General features: G+C 38.3%; 1 protein-coding gene across 5 annotated transcripts in view; it reads right to left on the bottom strand.

The window, feature by feature from the left end:
* ERC2 (ELKS/RAB6-interacting/CAST family member 2) overlaps positions 1–18,215 on the bottom strand; it is an 845,311-nt gene that overhangs the window by 478,208 nt on the left and 348,888 nt on the right. For all 5 annotated transcript variants that reach the window (XM_050958427.1, XM_050958428.1, XM_050958429.1 and 2 more), the window contains one exon: positions 10,205–10,342. In XM_050958427.1, coding sequence (XP_050814384.1) covers positions 10,205–10,342 — 138 coding nt within the window. The remainder of the gene's footprint in view (positions 1–10,204; positions 10,343–18,215) is intronic.

Genomic DNA, 18,215 nt, shown 5'->3' with positions numbered 1-18,215 from the left:
TTACAGTATGTACGTGAGCATAGCTGCATGACAGCGAGAATCATAGCTTTTGCATTTCCTAACTTTTGTGCATTATTACCACCGTATTTACTCACTTTTAGCATTAATTTGTATAACAATATTGCAATTGAAAAGATAAGGATGTTATCAGCTGTTAGTGTCAGGTATCAAAATTGGATGTTTTATAATAGATAAATTGAGAACTCAGTCATGTCTCCTGCTGGATCTGTACATGAGATGTAAATGTAAAATATGTGCTGTGTTTCAGTAGTGATCATTATAGACCTGTTTTATTAGTACTGTAAATATTTGGGCTTCTCCAATAAGTTTAACTGTTTCCTTCTGTTGTACAATATACAATACAGTACATCAGGCTATAGCACTTTCTATTTCATCAGTCCTTCAAAGCAAAAACATACATTATATTGAATGCTCTGTAATTTAACTGTATGTATTAGCACAAAACTAATGTTTAATAAGGTTGTGAGTTTTTAACAGTTAAGTGAAAGTTTTTTTAACTATATAGTAAGGCTTCAGTTGAGGGACTTTTAGTACATACATTTAGGAACTTTTTGACATAGGAAAATAATCAGCACTAAGTTTGATGTTCCTGTAATAAGAACATTGATATAGAACAGATATTTGCTACTGCGCTTCTGAAGAGCAATTTTTTAAAGAGCCTGAAATTGAGTCCTGCTCTCATTTTACATCCTGCATTTACTTGACAGAGAAAATCACCTTTATTCCCCTGGATAAGCATACATCTATATTATAGAGTTAACGCTACTATGAGAACCTTTGGCTGAAGACAATGTTGAACAATTACATAGTTCTCTTTCTAACATAAACAGGCTACATAGTGATGACATTCCTGTATGTACTTAGATGTGTTCCATCTTGCATACAGCAAAAACAAATTGCCAAAGGACAACTAGCAAAACCCTTTCCAAGACATTATAATTTTTACAGTGGTAGGCTGCCCAGCTCTGTACACCATATTCAAGAGAGAGTGAAATCCTGGCTTCATACAGTCAATAACAAAACTCCCACTGACTTCAGTGGGGTCAGGATTTCATCCAGAGTCTCACAATTTCCTTTAGCCATTTCAATATGACTTTGTGTAGGCAGAGGGGCTCACCCATGTGGATGAAGCTGCAGGAGCACGGCCTTAAATAGAAACATCATCACTTTTTTTATTTGAGCAGTATGACAGAACTGTTCTAAGTTTACTTTTTAATGTGCCACATATTGTGAGCTACACAAGACATGGATGATGTATGTTATTAAAAGCCCAAACTTACTCCTAATAATAAATAAATTCCCAGACTGTTATGGGGAATCATAGATTCTATAATATTTAAACTATAAATTCAAAAATTATCCTTCTGCATTGAATGTAGATTAAGAAATGTTAAAGTATGTACATTGCTTTATGCATAATTACTTTAGGGTGTTTCTGTTTTGTTTTTCATACCAATGCCACCTTGAAGATTTAGTTACTTAAAGTAATATTCCCTATATAATAAACTATATTACATGTATACATAATAGTCACTCTGGCATTTTTTAATGGTTAAATAGTATAAAATTATTCTCAGTCAATCACAAAAGAAGGCTAATTTAACTGTCAGCTGCAGGGAGCTAGATGTCAAAAATGTGTTAAAAGGGCCTAATATACCATGTTTTACTTGATTAACAGCTAACTTGAAGAAATCCCAACAATATGTTCTTGTTTTAGTCTTATTTGCACTGGCAAGCTTTCCTTGTGCACTAATCTAGTACCTCACAGGTCTAATCTACTTGCACTTTATCACAGAAGCAGGAACTGAATTGTAGCAGCATGCTGCTTTATTATCAGACATACTCAATTGCTTATCTACTGTGTGGGGCTACAGCAGTTGTATAGCAAGACCAAATTCATAAATATCTGCTTCATGAAAGCAACCTCTTGAGCTGCTGGGCCAGTCCTGAAGCTAAGATATTTGAAAAGTTTAACGTTAACATCAAGGAAGTCGACAGTGTTTTTACCTATTCTTATTTTTTAAAAATTATCTGGGCAGGAATAAAATTATTTTTGGCTTAATACGAAGTGCACCTTTAGTCTCTTTTAAAGAGCTTTCATTGCCTAGAAGAAATTTCCAGTTTAGAGAATGATTAAAAAATGCCCACAAACTGTAAATATATCAATTAATTATTCCTGCACAGTCCTAATTACTTTCTTAGAATCTTGCACATTATTGCAAGTTATTTGACACCACAAACTGAATCAATCCCAATTATATTCAACACCAGAAAAGCTATAAAAATTTGGTATTTTGGATAAAGGACTGCTGTCCTAAAAAGCACATTTTAAAGACTGCTGAAATACAGTAGTACTTGAAAACCATAGTCTAATGATTATATAGCTCATGATGAAGATTGTGTTTCCCATATGCAAAACTTGGCATTGTTCACAACAGTTTTACTTTTGCGTGTATGCATCCCATCAAATTTAATTCCACTAGTCTTTAAGAGGCAGAATACTTCAGCAAAAAGGAGGATCTATAAAGAGTTTCTGTCTATCTTGGTTTATCAAGATAATCATTTGGAAAGGTTCTAAAGACTGAAAGATGTATATTAGGATCCTGGAAATATTTTCTACATTAAATGAATACATGCTACAGGTATACTGTAAAATTGTTTGTTCTATGGTAGGTACATAATGATTTCAGGATTCCATCAGTCTCTGTTTTTCATTTAGTTGGACACAGTGACAAAGCCACCCTGCCATTAAACGTAAAAGAAAAGCCAAAATGGAATACTCATACTCTTGCAAATTCTACTTCTAGGATTTTTGGTAAAATATTAGTGGCGATGTTTTCTAATTCAAAATCTAATTATTTATGTTCAATTCTCAATGCACTACAATTAGTGCAAATAAATTATAAATTTTTCAAACAATAAGCACACAAAGTTTGCACAGTTGCCCTTTGCATGTACAAATCTAATGCAAGTGACAGTGTGTCTAGAATCATACACACAAAACTAAAAGCCAGTTTTAGACCCCTTTTATGGTAAAACATTTTAAAGGAGAAAAACAGTTAAACCATCTGATTGTGGGGCATCAACTGGGATTTTTTTGTTATTTGGTTTGCTAATTTTTATGTTTTAATATTCTCTGGATAAAAGCCTTCTGTGGGGTGTTTTCAAATCAAGTGTGTACCTTTTTCTAAAAGATATGATCTAGTTCAACTACACCTATTGGACTTAAATCATATGGCCTGTGTTATGCAGGATGTCAGACAAGATGACCACAATGGTCCCTTCTGGCCTTAAAATCTACGAATCTCTGAATAAAGCTTTGTCCACACTAACAAAAGTAAACTGACTTTGAATTCAGTTCACAACATGCTTAAGTCTTTTGCTGACTGAATTTTCAAAACATTCAGTATTAATACTCAGAACTGTTTTAGCACATATAATAGGAGTGAATTAGTGAGCTAAACTTCAGGTCTAATTTTCAAAACTGTGTGAATTAGAAACATAAGTCTCAATAGGACTTACCTTTAAAAATCAGGCCCTAAGTGACATAGGCTATTTAGGTGTCCAAACTTGAAGAGAGACTCCTAGTGGGATTTTCAAAAGTGCCTAGATACCTAATTCTCATTTATTTCAATGGGAGTTTTTAACTGTGTTAAGTAGACCTAGGTTAAAGCACATTCAGTGAAGTAGTACTATTTTATATAGTATAGACAGGGCTCAAAAAGTCTACCTGCAATTTAACTTGTGGAGATCAAGTGCAGACTCCTGCTCATTAAGACTATAGTTTGCATAGCTGTGAGAATTTATAGAAACCTTTAGCACTACATAATAGTAGATCAGGGATTAAATTTCTACTGGGAAAATCATAACTTTTCCTTGTGTGTATAATTTTTCTTTTAATGTGTAGGATGATCTGTGTTAGTCATAAGTGTTTAAGAGGGAGCCTTTTGGGGGGGCAGGGAAGACAGAGGAGATTTACAAATACTTTTTTAAAATTAACCAACAAGTAATCACTTTAGGGAAGTGAAAAAATCACTTTTATGGTGATTGTCTAAATGGCAAAACTGGTCAGCTGATGTCTTCTGTTGAGAACTGTAAGGACTGTTCTGAACGGCAAGAGGCATCATGATCATAAACTTCCTTCTGCAGCATTGGTTAATGCAGAGAGGGATGTCTCACAGATAGTTGCAGAAACAACAGGAAACCAAAAAATGATATAAGTCCTTTATTAGATGGTGTGGTGATTTGGGGGAGTTGTTTGTACAATTTATTAATTCTGTGTGAAATTATGAATTCTCTGTATGTCTACCAGACTGCAAAGCCCATTTGGAATGTAGGGGCTAGTTGTCTTCTCTGTTGTCTCTTAGTCTCCATATTGGACTGAAATTCCAAGGCTTAGTGACATAGTGCTGACAAGAAAGCAGTGATAACTCAGGGTGGTCCTCTATTCAAATACAAACACCAGAGACTATATGCTGGCTCCCACCCAAAAGAACTGGCTTTTCAGGGGACAGGTTGCCTGGCAATGAAGCCATATGATAGGAGTTTGGGATCACCTGACGAGGCTGATCTGGGAGTCATCTAACAGAGGCACTGGAACATTATAAAATGGGCAGAAGCTGATCTATTCAGAGTCTTCACCATCTTCAGCTACTCAAGAAGAGAGAAACTGCCGTAGGAGCCTAATGATGCATGAGTCAAAAGGAGGAGCACTGCATTCAGCAGGTTTGATGTTTTTATATGATCTTTACTCTCTGTGCTTAATCTCTTAGCGAAGAGCAATGGTGGTTTAGGGTCTTGTGCAAAGTGTCTGTGTGCTACGCATTGCACCTATCACATGACCCACTGAAGAGGCTGCTGTTCATCCTTCCAGTTGAAGATGACCATGACATCACTGATTGGTTTGGTTTCCGTGAACACGTGAGGTTGATCAGGCCAATTTGAGCTTTGAATTGTCTGTGGCACACTGATAAAGAGATGCCACTATGGCTTACTTCATTAATGGCGTACATGCTACTGTTGCAAGATTTACACTGCTGGCGCTTCTGCTCTGCCTCAGCAATTCTCCTCTATTCATAGACTGTAGCTCAAATATGGATGAAGCTTCACCAGGTAGATTTATCATGAGCAAGATCTTCCCAAAAACTCTCAGTCAATGTTGAAATGCCCTAAGGATAGCTTGAGGGCCACCTTGAAACATTTCTTCTGGCCTCCCTAGGAGCAATTTCCCTCCTTTAGCTTGCCATAAAAGATCTTCTTTGGCAGTCACCTATCTGACATTCTGGTGACATGACATGCCCATCTTATCTGTATTCTCATCAGAGTATGGATGCTTGGAATGCCTGCCTATATGAGAACCTCAGTATCTGGAACATTGTCTTGCCATCTTATCCTCATTAGTTTCCTTAGACAGCCCACGTGAAAGTGATTCAGCTTCATCACATGATGTCTGTACACCATCCAGGTTTCATAAGCATACATCAGAGTTGGCAACACAATGGCTTTGTAGACCTTCAGCTTTGTTGATTAATGCCTCTACGCTCCCACACATTAGTCTGCCAAAGACCACATTTGCTTTGCCAGTCTGGCATTGGTTTAATCAATGATGTGAACTACATATGAAAGTGTACTGCCAAGGTAGGTGAACTTGTCCACTGCACACAGGGTTTGGCCATTCATTGTGATAGTAGGCTCTGCATGAGGTTTTCCTGGTGCAGGCTGGTATATCACTTCTGTCTTCTTGATGTCAGTTCTGAGACCAAAGTGTCACAAGCTGAAGAGAAATAGTCCATACTTCGCTGCATGTCAGACTCAGATTTGAAATTCAGGGAACAGTCATTAGCAAACAGAAGATTGCAGTCACTTCCTGTATCTTCATCTTCACCCGCAGTCTCCTCAAATTGAAGAGATTGCCAGCAGTCCAGTATATGATACCAATCCTAGTGTCACAATCACAAAAGACATCTGTAAGCACAGCAGAGAACATCATACTGAAGAGGGTTGGGGCCAGTACACAGCTCTGCTTGACTCCATTGATGACTGGGAATGGTTCAGATGACTCATGGTCCTCCACAACACAACTGAGCATGCCATCATGGAATTGCCGAACCACTGTGATGAATTTCTCCAGGCAACTGAATTCTCCTATGATCTTCCAAAGGCCTTCCTAACTGTATCAAATGCTTTTGTCAGGTCAACGAAAGTCATGTACAGGTTGCAGTCCTCTCCTTAGACCATTGCCTTGTTGTGATGGAGAGTCTTGCGTGTCCCAATGACCCTCAGAACTATGCCAGCTGGAGACTTGTGCTCCTGGTAGGGCCACTCTTTGTGAACTGAAGAGGTAAACTGTAAGGCTCACACTTTTGGTTGGAGTTCTGTGAGACGGGGAGTTTAAGGTATCGGGATAATTTGAGGGATCAACACTAGTTCTAGAGGCTGGGCAGGGGATTGTAGCATTGTGGCTCTCAGGAGAGGGTGCCAGATAGATCTGAACCCCAAGAGTTTGCCCAGGGGCTCTAAGACAGCAGCAATACCTGGACTCCACTCAGACTCTGTGGTCTTAAAACACCGAGGGATTCAGCAGCTGGATCCTCTTACAACAGTCTGGCAAGTGGCACACTAAACTGGAACTGTGATAGCTGGCGATCATAAAATTATCAATAATGATGCAGAAAAAGCAGAAATCTGCAACAAACACTTATGTTCTGTATTTAACAGAAGCTGGGTGATATATTCATATCACTAAGTGATGATCAAATACTTTCTATTCCAACAGCAACTAAGGAAGATAACCAGAATCTACTAAAATTAAAAACAAAAGCAAAAAACCAACTGGCCTGGATAATTTGCAAACAACAGTTTTAAAAGTTGTGCAAGGAGCTTTTTGGAGCATTTATGTTTCTTTTTAATAAATCTTGGAAAAGTAGGAAAGGTCCAAAGAACTGAAATAAAGCCAATATTGTGGCAATACTTTAAAAGGGTAAACAAAATGACATAGATAATTATTGGCCAGTTAGCCTGACATCAGTTCCAGACAAAATAACATAATGGCTGATATGAGACTTAAAGAATAAAAGGTGAATGATCTAATTAATGCCAATCAATGTGTCTCCCAGGAAAACAGGGTTTATTGGATTAACTCACAATCATTTTTTGTCAAGACTGTAAGTTTGGTAGATAAAGGTAACTGTTGATGTAATACTTTTAGAATTCTGTCAAGCACTTGACTCAGTACTTCCTGACATTCTGAATAAAAGTTAGCACTATGCAAAAATCCATACGGCACACATCAGATAGATTAAAAACTGGCTAACTGATTATAAAGACTGTAGATGTCACCAAGATTTGTGGTCAGGTAAATAGGGATAAGGCAAAGTCACTAAATAGAGAGCCATCAGAATCACTTGGAAAGCTGGGCACAATTGAACATTTATTTCAATACATCCAAGGACAACTGGAGTTAGGTGGCTAAGTGCTTTTGAAAATCCCACTAGACACCTATCTGTATCTTTAAGCCATATTTACAGGATTAGGGCAACCTGTACACTGGAAAAGAAAGGACTCTGAAAAAGTTACAACAGATAATGAATTGAACATGAGCTCCCACTGTGATACTGTGGCAAAAGGGGCTAGCATCAATAACTTGCAGTATCCAAATCAAACAGACCAGAGTACTGTTTTCACCCCAAGGCAATTCTTCTTTTTTTTGTGTGTGTACAATTCCCCAGAACCAAGCATCCTGTTATTTGCACTGTTCACACCACATTAACCTTATCTCCCTGATCTGGTCTTGCAGTGATTTTTTGTTCTGGTGTCTGGTATACCAGTAATTCACTTTCCACCCAGTACAAAAAGATTTCCAATCAAAGACAGTTATCTCCTAACATGAGAGATAAACGTTATTTGTGCTGTAGCATTCCACACGTATGATGATTCTGATGAACTTCTCTAATTTGAACTGCAGTCTTCCAGTCTTGACAGTCTACAAAAATAACAGATAAAACTGAAAGACAAAGGACAAAGCCCATAATTCAAAGCCTTTTAAAACTTATGATATACTAGATTTTAGAACTTTGTATTATTCATGTTGGACCAGATCTTCAGCGGGTGTAAAACGGCATACTGATTTACATCAGCTGATAATCTGGTCCATATTAGATGGGACAAAGAAATTTCTTTAGAAATACAAAAGTTTTTGAAAAATCACTTTAAGTCTTCTGATTCCAAGTTCCCTATTTAAGCCACTTCACCACATTGCCTCCCAGGCAAGTCATTTTATGAGCATTAGTGTTAAAATTTCTAAAATGGTTTAATGATTTATAAGATAAGAAAAATCCAAAAATAGACATGAGGAAAATTTATATGCAGCCATATATCATTAGCTAAATATTATTAATCATTTTACAGATGACAAAACAAGGGAGAAAGGATAAATAACTGATCTGGACTACTGAATTAGATGTGAATATTGAAGCTGGGCCCCCTGGTACTGACGCTAATTTACTGTGTGATTTTGGCAAGTCACAAAACATCTGACAGACTCGATTTCCCCTTCTGTAAAATAGGGGTGATATTTACTAATTCCATATTTACAGGACGAGAGCAGCCTGTACCCTGGAAAAGCAGTGCGGTAGAATAACATTAAACACACCATGCTGCATTTATACCTGCAGCGGTCTCCCTTAAACACGTGCCAATTTATTCAGATGATTAAATAATACTACCTCATTATATGATGAAAATTCTCATTAGACACTAGAACATGATTTAACTTTGCACACAGGCCCAAACATATTTTCTTACAATAGATAACACTAATTCCACCTCCAGTCACAAGGTTTTAATTGCATCTGTAGACTCCAGAAAACCCTCATAACAGAGGGCGGCATTTCGTAGTATTCAGACTAGTGTCTAAGAGCAGGTCCCACTTGCCACTAGGAAGGCTTTATACTCATTCAAGTTTATTTAAACATTTACCAGTTGTTCCACATAAAACAAAACATGTGCTGAACTTTAAGCACAAGAATAGTCCTACCGAGTTCAAGTGAGTTCAATAGCACTACTCATGTATTTAAAGTTCATGGGTGAAATTCTGGTCCCACTGAAGCCAATGGGAATTTCTAGGTATTTAAGTATTGTCCAGCCAAGCGAGAAGAGGGACAGAAACAATGGGCATAGTTTAATTAAGCCACAACTTTATTCCCAAATGTCAGAGAGTACTCAGCAGATAAAATTGTATAGTGCAGATAATTCCATAACCATTTATATTACCCGGAGCACTGCTGTCAGTCCTCCCTCTTCCTACCCTGCTCCCCAGCCCATCAGCTGCTGGGATCTCACCACTCATCCCGTCAAATGAGGGCTAACAGAGGTTATAAAGAAGGGGGGGTTGACTCCCTGTCATAGCAGTTGTAGGAGCCCTGAACCCCTCATTTTCACTCCTATAAAAATATCTCCTTTAAATACTTTCCAGATCTATTTTATCTAATCACTGCATCTATTCCCTACAGAGTACCTGGCCTGGATATCTGCCCCAAGCTTACATAATGAGCTGCAACATCATAGCCTAACCTCTGTTATGTTTTTTGCCCCCACTAAGCCCCAAACTCCCGTGGGGAAGGTGAAAACCCCACCTAGCCTTGGTCAATCTGGTGGTGAGGGAAAAATTCCTTCCCAGACCCCACCCCACCCCCACTCCACTCCACTAGACAGAAGCAACTAGCTTACTGCCAACAGCGGATCATGATGAAACCTGGGAAGCTTCTCAGACTGGTCCAGGTGAAAACAAAACCAGGTTTTTACTGCACAGACTTGGGTACCAATAGTCCCTTACCCTCTTCTGGTCACCTGACCAGCCCCACACTGACCTGGCATGGTGCTGCCTGCACTTCAGCTCTGTACCAGGTAAATTTCTTGGCTCTCTAATCCTTGAAGGTGGAACACACCTTCTCCAACAAACCCACCACTTAATGTGGGATGAAGTCATTTGCAGGTTAAAGGCATCAAAGTCCAAATAAAAATACAGAGATTATCATATTGGGGGTTAATTCTGTAATTTTACATAAACTTTCCTTCATTTCTTTCTTTGGTTCTAGACCACTTTTTAAAAGCATCTTTTTTTCTGGACACACTTCACCCCTTCATTGAAAGAGCACCATATACACTGTTACATGCTAAACATTACCTTCTCGGACAGAGCTTCTTCTAATGTTGCGAGAGCTGTGTCCGTGTTACTGGAATCCGTTTGCAATGATTTCACTCTGTCTTTTAAATTGCTTAGCTGTTTATCTTTGTCCCTAAGTTGCTCCTGTAAATTTTCAATCTAGAAATAAAAATAGATCACAATATTAATCAATATTTTCTTATCATTCAAGCAGGGAGTTGAGCCATAATAATCTGCATTACTAAAACAGCTACGTGTACATGTACTGTGCTATATTCCTCAGGTTACTGCAGATCTTCTATACCACACATGATGAGCAACAGAGCAACCTCTTCTTTTACTCAATTCTTTCAATATTCATGGCTACATATTAGAAAGTTTTGGGGCAGAAGGGGTAAATTTGGACGGTGTTGTGGAAAAAGAAAGGAAGCCTCAAAGCCTATGGATAAGCATCTTAACTTCTGAATATTTATTTAAACCAAACTCTTGGAGGTGCACCCAGCATTTGTTAGTCTTTTGAAGGTGCAACCACCAGTACTGAACATGTAAACTGCAGCTGGACAGGGGTAGCTCTTATTTATATGTCTAGATTTTTTTTGATGATACATATTTTGACATGATTCTCTCATTCTCTAGCCAACTACAAAAGCAGTTTCTCCTCCCTTAGTGTTCACACCTCAATTGCTAGAAGAGGGCTTCATCCTCCCTGATTGAACTAACCTTATTATCTCTAGCCTGATTCTTGCTTGCATATTTATACCTGCCTCTGGAAATTTCTACTACATGCATCCGATGAAGTGGGTATTCACCCACGAAAGCTCACGCTCCAATATGTTTGCTAGTCTATAAGGTGCCACAGGACTCTTTGCTGCTTTTACAGAACCAGACTAACGCGGCTACCCCTCTGATATTTCTCATTCTTCTGAGTGCTCCATTGTATAACCTGAATATGGGGGCTTGGTTCATCTTAAATATTTTGTGGAATGCACAATCTGGGCAGCCAGTCTCCACCAACACTTTTGCTCTTAGCCACAGTTTTGCTGGCAAGAATATATGAACATTGAGTAGTAAAAGTTGGTCCTTAACTTTTAAAGGCAAATACATAGTAACAAGGCAGGAATGGTCAACTGTGATATAAAATAGGGAAAACCTGTTAAGGTATCAGTTTATAATATATTCAAAATATCTCTATTTTCACACAGTTAGAACCAAACATATTCTCATTGTGCACTGAAAGCTCCTACTGACTTCAATGTGAATCATGCTCACACAAAGATTTTGGGACTGCGGCTGAAAAAATGTGCCAAATCTGTTGAGCAAAGTCTGTACCATAAAATATTTTTGTGGGTAACTGATTTAAAGTAACTGCATGTAAAGCAGGCTCTTAATAGGAAGAACCTGTGATATGGATCAAGTTGAACAAGTATGAAACAGCATATTTGGCAAATAAACCATGTACTGGCAGCAAACCAGGCACTTTTATCCACTATCTATAGCCTGAGAACAAACAAGCTAAACTGCAGATTATAACTCTTGTACATGATTGGTAGCCTGGATCTTCTCCTGAGGACTACATTAGTTACCACTGACTATATGTTTTTATTTCTCTTACTTCATATCATGCACTCTTATCTAAAAAACACCAGCATATGCAAAATATTCCTTTTTACAACCTTAAAATGTCAAGGAGGAAAAATAATACAACTTAAAAAGAAATACATTTAAATTATTTCTTTTGCATTGCATACTGGTAAGGAACTTTTTTTAAAGGAATCATGTATAAAATATGCCTCAAGGAAAAACAAAAATTACAAAGAACATGCTAGAATACACACAGCATATCATCAAACAATTACAACTCATACTTGATGAGGACCACATCATGGAAGATATCTTTCCTGAACCCTCTCCCACTTCTGGCCTTCAAACAACCCCCCCATTCTTGGCAAGCTCATTAGCAGAAGCAAGCTTCCCACAGGGATAGGACACAGCAACTCAAAGTGGCACCAGGCCCTAGCAGACCAACAGGCGCAAAACATGCAGGTATACTTCCCCTGCTACAATGATCAATACCCCCCAAAACACACCTTTCAAGATGCATAGGTCCAACCTCATCCAGTGCATCAAATGCCCCTACAACTGCCATGTGGGTGAAACCAGACAATCATTACACTCTCAGATTAACTCTCACAGAAAAATGATAAAAGACCAAAAAACACCCTATCATTTGCAGGCGAACACTTTTCACAAAGTGATCACTCCATATCTGACCTCTCAGTCCTCGTCCTCAAAGGAAACATGCACAACACTTTCAAAAGACAAGCCTGGGAACTTAAAGCCTGGACACTAAAAAACAAGGACTTAACAGAGACACTGGTTTTATGATCCATTACAACAACTTGTACACACCCTGCTGCCTACTAACCCTCCATTGTCCTATGACTGCAGAGATGCCCACTTCATGTTAAGTGATCTCCTACAACACATAGATTCATAGATTCTAGGGTTCGAAGGGACCAATGTGATCATCTAGTCCGACCCCCTGCACAAAGCAAGCCACAAAACCCTACCCATCCACTTCTATAACAAACCCCTAACCTATGCCTGAGTTACTGAAGTCTTCAAATTGTGGTTTGAAGACCTCAAGCTGCAGAGAATCCACCAGCAAGTGACCCATACCCCACGCTGCAGGGGAAGGCGAAAAACCTCCAGGGCCTCTGCCAATCTGCCCCGGAGGAAAATTCCCTCCCGACCCCAAATATGGCGATCAGCTAAACCCTGAGCATGTGGGCAAGACTCCCCAGCCAGCACTCAGAAAAGAATTCTCTGCAGTAACTCAGATCCCATCCCATCCAACATCCCATCACCAACCACTGGGCATACTTATCTGGCGATAATCAAAGATCAATTGCCAAAATTAGGCTCTCCCATCATACCATCCCTTCCATAAACTTATCAAGCTTAATCTTAAAGCCAGATATGTCTTTTGCCCCCACTACTCCCCTTGGAAGGCTGTTCCAGAACTTCACTCCTCTAATGGTTAGAAACCTTCGTCTAATTTCTAGTCTAAACTTCCTAGTGTCCAGTTTATACCCATTTGTTCTTGTATCTACATTGGTACTAAGCTTAAATAATTCCTCTCCCTCCCTAATATTAATCCCTCTGATATATTTATAAAGAGCAAGCATATCCCCCCTCAGCCTTCTTTTGGCTAGACTAAACAAGCCAAGCTCTTTGAGTCTCCTTTCATATGACAGGTTTTCCATTCCTCGGATCATCCTAGTAGCCCATCTCTGAACCTGTTCCAGTTTGAATCCATCCTTCTTAAACATGGGAGACCAGAACTGCACACAGTATTCCAGGTGGGGTCTCACCAGCGCCTTTTATAAGAGTACTAACATCTCCTTATCTTTGCTGGAAATACCTCGCCTGATGCATCCTAAAACCGCATTAGCTTTCTTCACGGCCATATCACATTGGCGGCTCATCCTGTGATCTACCAATACCCCAAGGTCCTTCTCCTCCTCTGTTGCTTCCAACTGATGCATCCCCAATCTATATCTAAAGTTCTTATTATTAATCCCTAAGTGCATGACCTTGCACTTTTCACTATTAAATTTCATCCTATTACTATTACTCCAGTTTACAAGGTCGTCCAGGTCTTCCTGTATGATATCCCGGTCCTTCTCCGTGTTAGCAATACCCCCCAGCTTTGTGTCATCCGCGAACTTTATTAGCACGTTCCCGCTTTTTGTGCCAAGGTTGGTAATAAAAAGGTTAAATAAGATTGGTCCCAGAACCGATCCTTGAGGAACTCCACTAGTAACCTCCTTCCAGCCTGACAGTTCACCCTTCAGTACGACCCGTTGTAGTCTCCCCTTTAACCAGTTCCTTATCCACCTTTCAATTCTCATATTGATCCCCATCTTTTCCAATTTGACTAATAATTCCGCATGTGGAACCGTGTCAAATGCCTTACTGAAATCGAGGTAAATTAGGTCTACCACATTTCCTTTGTCTAAATAGTCTGTCACCTTCTCAAAGAAGGAGATCAGGTTGGTTTGGCACGATCTACCTTTAGTAAAACCATGTTGTACTTTGTCCCAATTACCATTGACCTCAATTTCCTTAACTACTTTCTCCTTCAAAAATTTTTCCAAGACCTTACATACTACAGATGTCAAACTAACAGGCCTATAGTTACTCGGATCACTCTTTCTCCCTTTCTTAAAGATAGGAACTACGTTAGCAATTCTCCAGTCGTATGGTACAACCCCTGAGTTTACTGATTCATTAAAAATTCTTGCTAACGGGCTTGCAATTTCATGCACCAGTTCCTTTAATATTCTCGGATGAAGATTGTCCGGGCCCTCCGATTTTGTTCCATTAAGCTGTTCAAGTATGGCTTCTACCTCAGATGTGGTAATATCCACCTCCATATCCTCATTCATGTGTACCCATTATGCTTAACGATTTGTTCCACCTTATTAGCCTGGCCACTCTAGCTTTCCTTCTCCAAACCTGAAGAGAAGCTCTGTGAAGCTTGAAAGTTTGTCCCTTTCCACCAACAGAAGACAGTCCAGTAAAAGATATTACCTCACCCACCTTCTCTCTCATATTCTGTGACCAAGAGTGGCTCATAGCCTGGCTGCAACAACACTGCAAACAACGTAACATTTCTTAAAAGTAAGAAGGCAAACATAAGCAAAATTTAAAAATATACAAGAGGGAAGACAGACCAAATCAGAGCTGATAATATGGCTATAGCTCTAACATATATAAAGCCATATTTATGTAAGCTTACAACTTTTCAATATCCTCAAACCAAAAGAAAATAGCAGTCTAGAAAATCAGTGCCACTTCCATCACTTGAGCTTTCCCCTACACTCCTTATGTTGTTCCTCCCTCATTATGATACTTCATTTTGATTTATCTTACTGAATGCTTTAGGGGTGTTACAAGGGGAATCCAGGGTTCTATTCCCAGCTCTGCAAATGACCATCTCTAAGACTTAGCAAATTGCTTAACCTGTCTACTTCGGTATGTAAAATGGGGTATAAAAAGAGTATAACCTTATCTTTCTGAAGTTTTCCAAGTGACATGAAATCTTCAAAAAAAAGCATGCCTTTGGATAAGTGTGATAGTAATGCCGCTCCAAGTGGTCAGAAAATGTCATCACAGAGTAAGACAACTTTCATTAATCGTTCTTGAAGCTGACTTTCTTCAATTACATGGAGTTTGGTTAAATTTTAAAAAATGTTGATGTATTACCTAAGGTGCTCAATTCCAATGGACAGACAATGTACAGTAAGAACCTATTCCATATGAATACCTATACACACACAAATGCAGAACTATCACAGCAGTTTTACTTTTCTGGCTGTTGTCCACTTCATATCTTCAGACATGGATTAGAATAAGGAGAATGATATACCCACATATGTCAAAAATAGATTAATGGAGCTACCATACACAATGTTCCCATTTGTGCAACTGATCCTGCAATAACAGAGCCTTTGGCCAGGTTGCTCTACTGTCATTTTATTTCTGTTGACAGTAGTCCCTCAAGTACATATCCAAAGGTGAAAATAAAAACATTTTACGGCAAAAATCACGTAACAAATTAAGAATATGTTAACCTGGCCATTATTCAGCTAAGCAGCAGCCCTTGGATAGCATCAGGTATTATATTCACTAAAGAGCTTAATAAAGAAACAGTCAAGGATGTTATCCTCTTTGTCTCCCAGACGAAGCACAGAACTATTTGGCTGGTGGAGGGTTAAACACACAGTAGTGTAAAGGCTCAACAACTACATTTTTATACTCACAGATACTGTAGCTTGGGCTTACAAGATATATGAAGTAAGATCCACTGGTTGAATCACTTTGATATTCCACTACTTAAAAATAAACATTGTAGCTATTATACTCACTTTCACACAAAAGTGTCTCCAGGAATTTTATCACATATATTTTTAGGCAGTTTTATAAAACACTTATTCTTCCTTAATATATTATAGATGTGACTGGCCAAGCAACTGCCACAGACTTCCTGTCACTGACTTACTACTGTACATATATAAAACCTAAAGTTTGTAGCTGTGAAAATCTTTACAACTAGGGCCTTATATGGTAGAAGACAACTGCATAATTCTGAATAAATATACAAATTTAGCATTGTGGTTGGTTTATAAGAGTCTTCTTGAATATTGAGGCAGAACAAAAATAGACCACTCTTTTCAATTGTGTTCTGTTCCTGCCTTTTATGGCTGATGTAGGTTATATAAAATCCCATAATATATTAATGCATAGTAATAGTAAAGGAAGAAAAATAATAGGAAAGCTACATTGGGAGGTTGTCAATTTATAATAGAAAAAATCAATCGTAGAAAGCTGGTGTGACATTTTATAAAACAAATTCTGAGATGCTTAATTAAACATTGGTTTGAAGCACTAATGTATTGATTAAATTATCTTTATCCTATCATTTTTAATAGGAAGCAGTTTTCTAAACTTCCCATATGCGATTTACATAGGTCTTGGCAACCTGGCAAAACAAACACTGAATATGATTGAAACTGCAATCCTAATGGTTCAGTGCGGCCTTTACTGAGGAAATGCTCTTCTCAAATCATTGCACACCAACCTCACGGGTGATCAACATGTTCCACATTAATCACAAAGGTTTAGTGTACAAATTAATCCAGCTGCTCTAACATTATCTCTCATTAGTTTAACATTAATCTGGAAAAATTGAATAAATACTGTGTTCAAAATCTAATTCCAGCGAAAGCCATTAAATGGATCAGTGCTCCAGTCTTTATATGAAAAATATTACCTCTTTAGAGCTTTACATGTAACTTCATACAGGCAAAAACTCCCATTCATTTCACTAAGTCTTCCTACTTAAGGTCTTCACATTAAAGCTCCAATTCAGGAAAGCATCCCTAGTCAGGACAGCAGTTAAGAACATGCTTAAAATTAAGCAAGCGCTTAATTGCTGTTTTGAATCAGGGCCTGAATCTTTACTTTGATAGCCTCCAGCAGAGCACATATTAGACCAGATCCTGCATGTGCTGAAATCAACAGAAAATTTGCCATTGACTTCATATAATAATGCAATACTTTGCACATGCAAAGCAACTTTCATCCAAAAGAGCTCAAAGACTTCAGTGGAAGCAGGATCAGACCCACTACTACTGTTATAGCTGAACTCGATTATTTAGAGTATTTATTACAAACCTGAAGCCAAATTCTCTGCTCATTTAACCCCACTGAATTCAGCTGAGTTATGCCAGCAGAAATTTGGCCCCTAATGAGCAAAAATTTATAACCACCACAAAAAAGGGATGCACATTGGCATAAAAAAAAAGTGAGATAAACTGTTTACCTTAAAATGTGTGAATTCAATTGAAGATATTTTGACAATTTATAATTAGCAATTAGGGTTTGCGTGTAATACACAAACACAAACACACACACACACAGTGCGAGTATTTGCACACATTCTACTGGTAATTTCTTTATTAAAATGTGTTGCAATCTGAAGAGCGGTTAGGTCGATGTGTCAGATAGTAGTATGCCAATACTGTATCCTAATTTAAACTTTTTACAGTACGATGATGTGATTACATGACATTATTACTATGGGTAAGAAATCCCTACTTGCTCTGTGACACAGTAAAATACTAACTTTAGAGAAGGCACACCAAGTATACTCCATACAGTTTCATCATTGCTTATCAGTGGAATTGATGACACTATTTTAATTCTGACATTTAAATATATAAATATGCATCAAAGCAATCGGACAAATTCTGTCCTGCATGACATTCCACGTCTGGAATTTGGCTCTGTATAAAGAGTTAAAGCTCAAGAGACACTACATGCTCCATCTCTCTGAGTATTCCTGGACTATCTTCCTTGAAGAAATATAAAGAGGGTGGGGGCGGACAAGAAGCTGGGAAGATATTATGTAGATTAGCTCATTACTATAAATTATCTCTATTTCATACATAGTAATATTTTTGTT

Source organism: Gopherus flavomarginatus, chromosome 6 (assembly GCF_025201925.1).
Source record: "Gopherus flavomarginatus isolate rGopFla2 chromosome 6, rGopFla2.mat.asm, whole genome shotgun sequence".
NCBI classification, from domain to species: domain Eukaryota; kingdom Metazoa; phylum Chordata; order Testudines; family Testudinidae; genus Gopherus; species Gopherus flavomarginatus.
The sequence above is the reverse complement of the archived record's forward strand: the minus strand, read 5'-3'. Positions and strand labels throughout refer to the sequence as shown.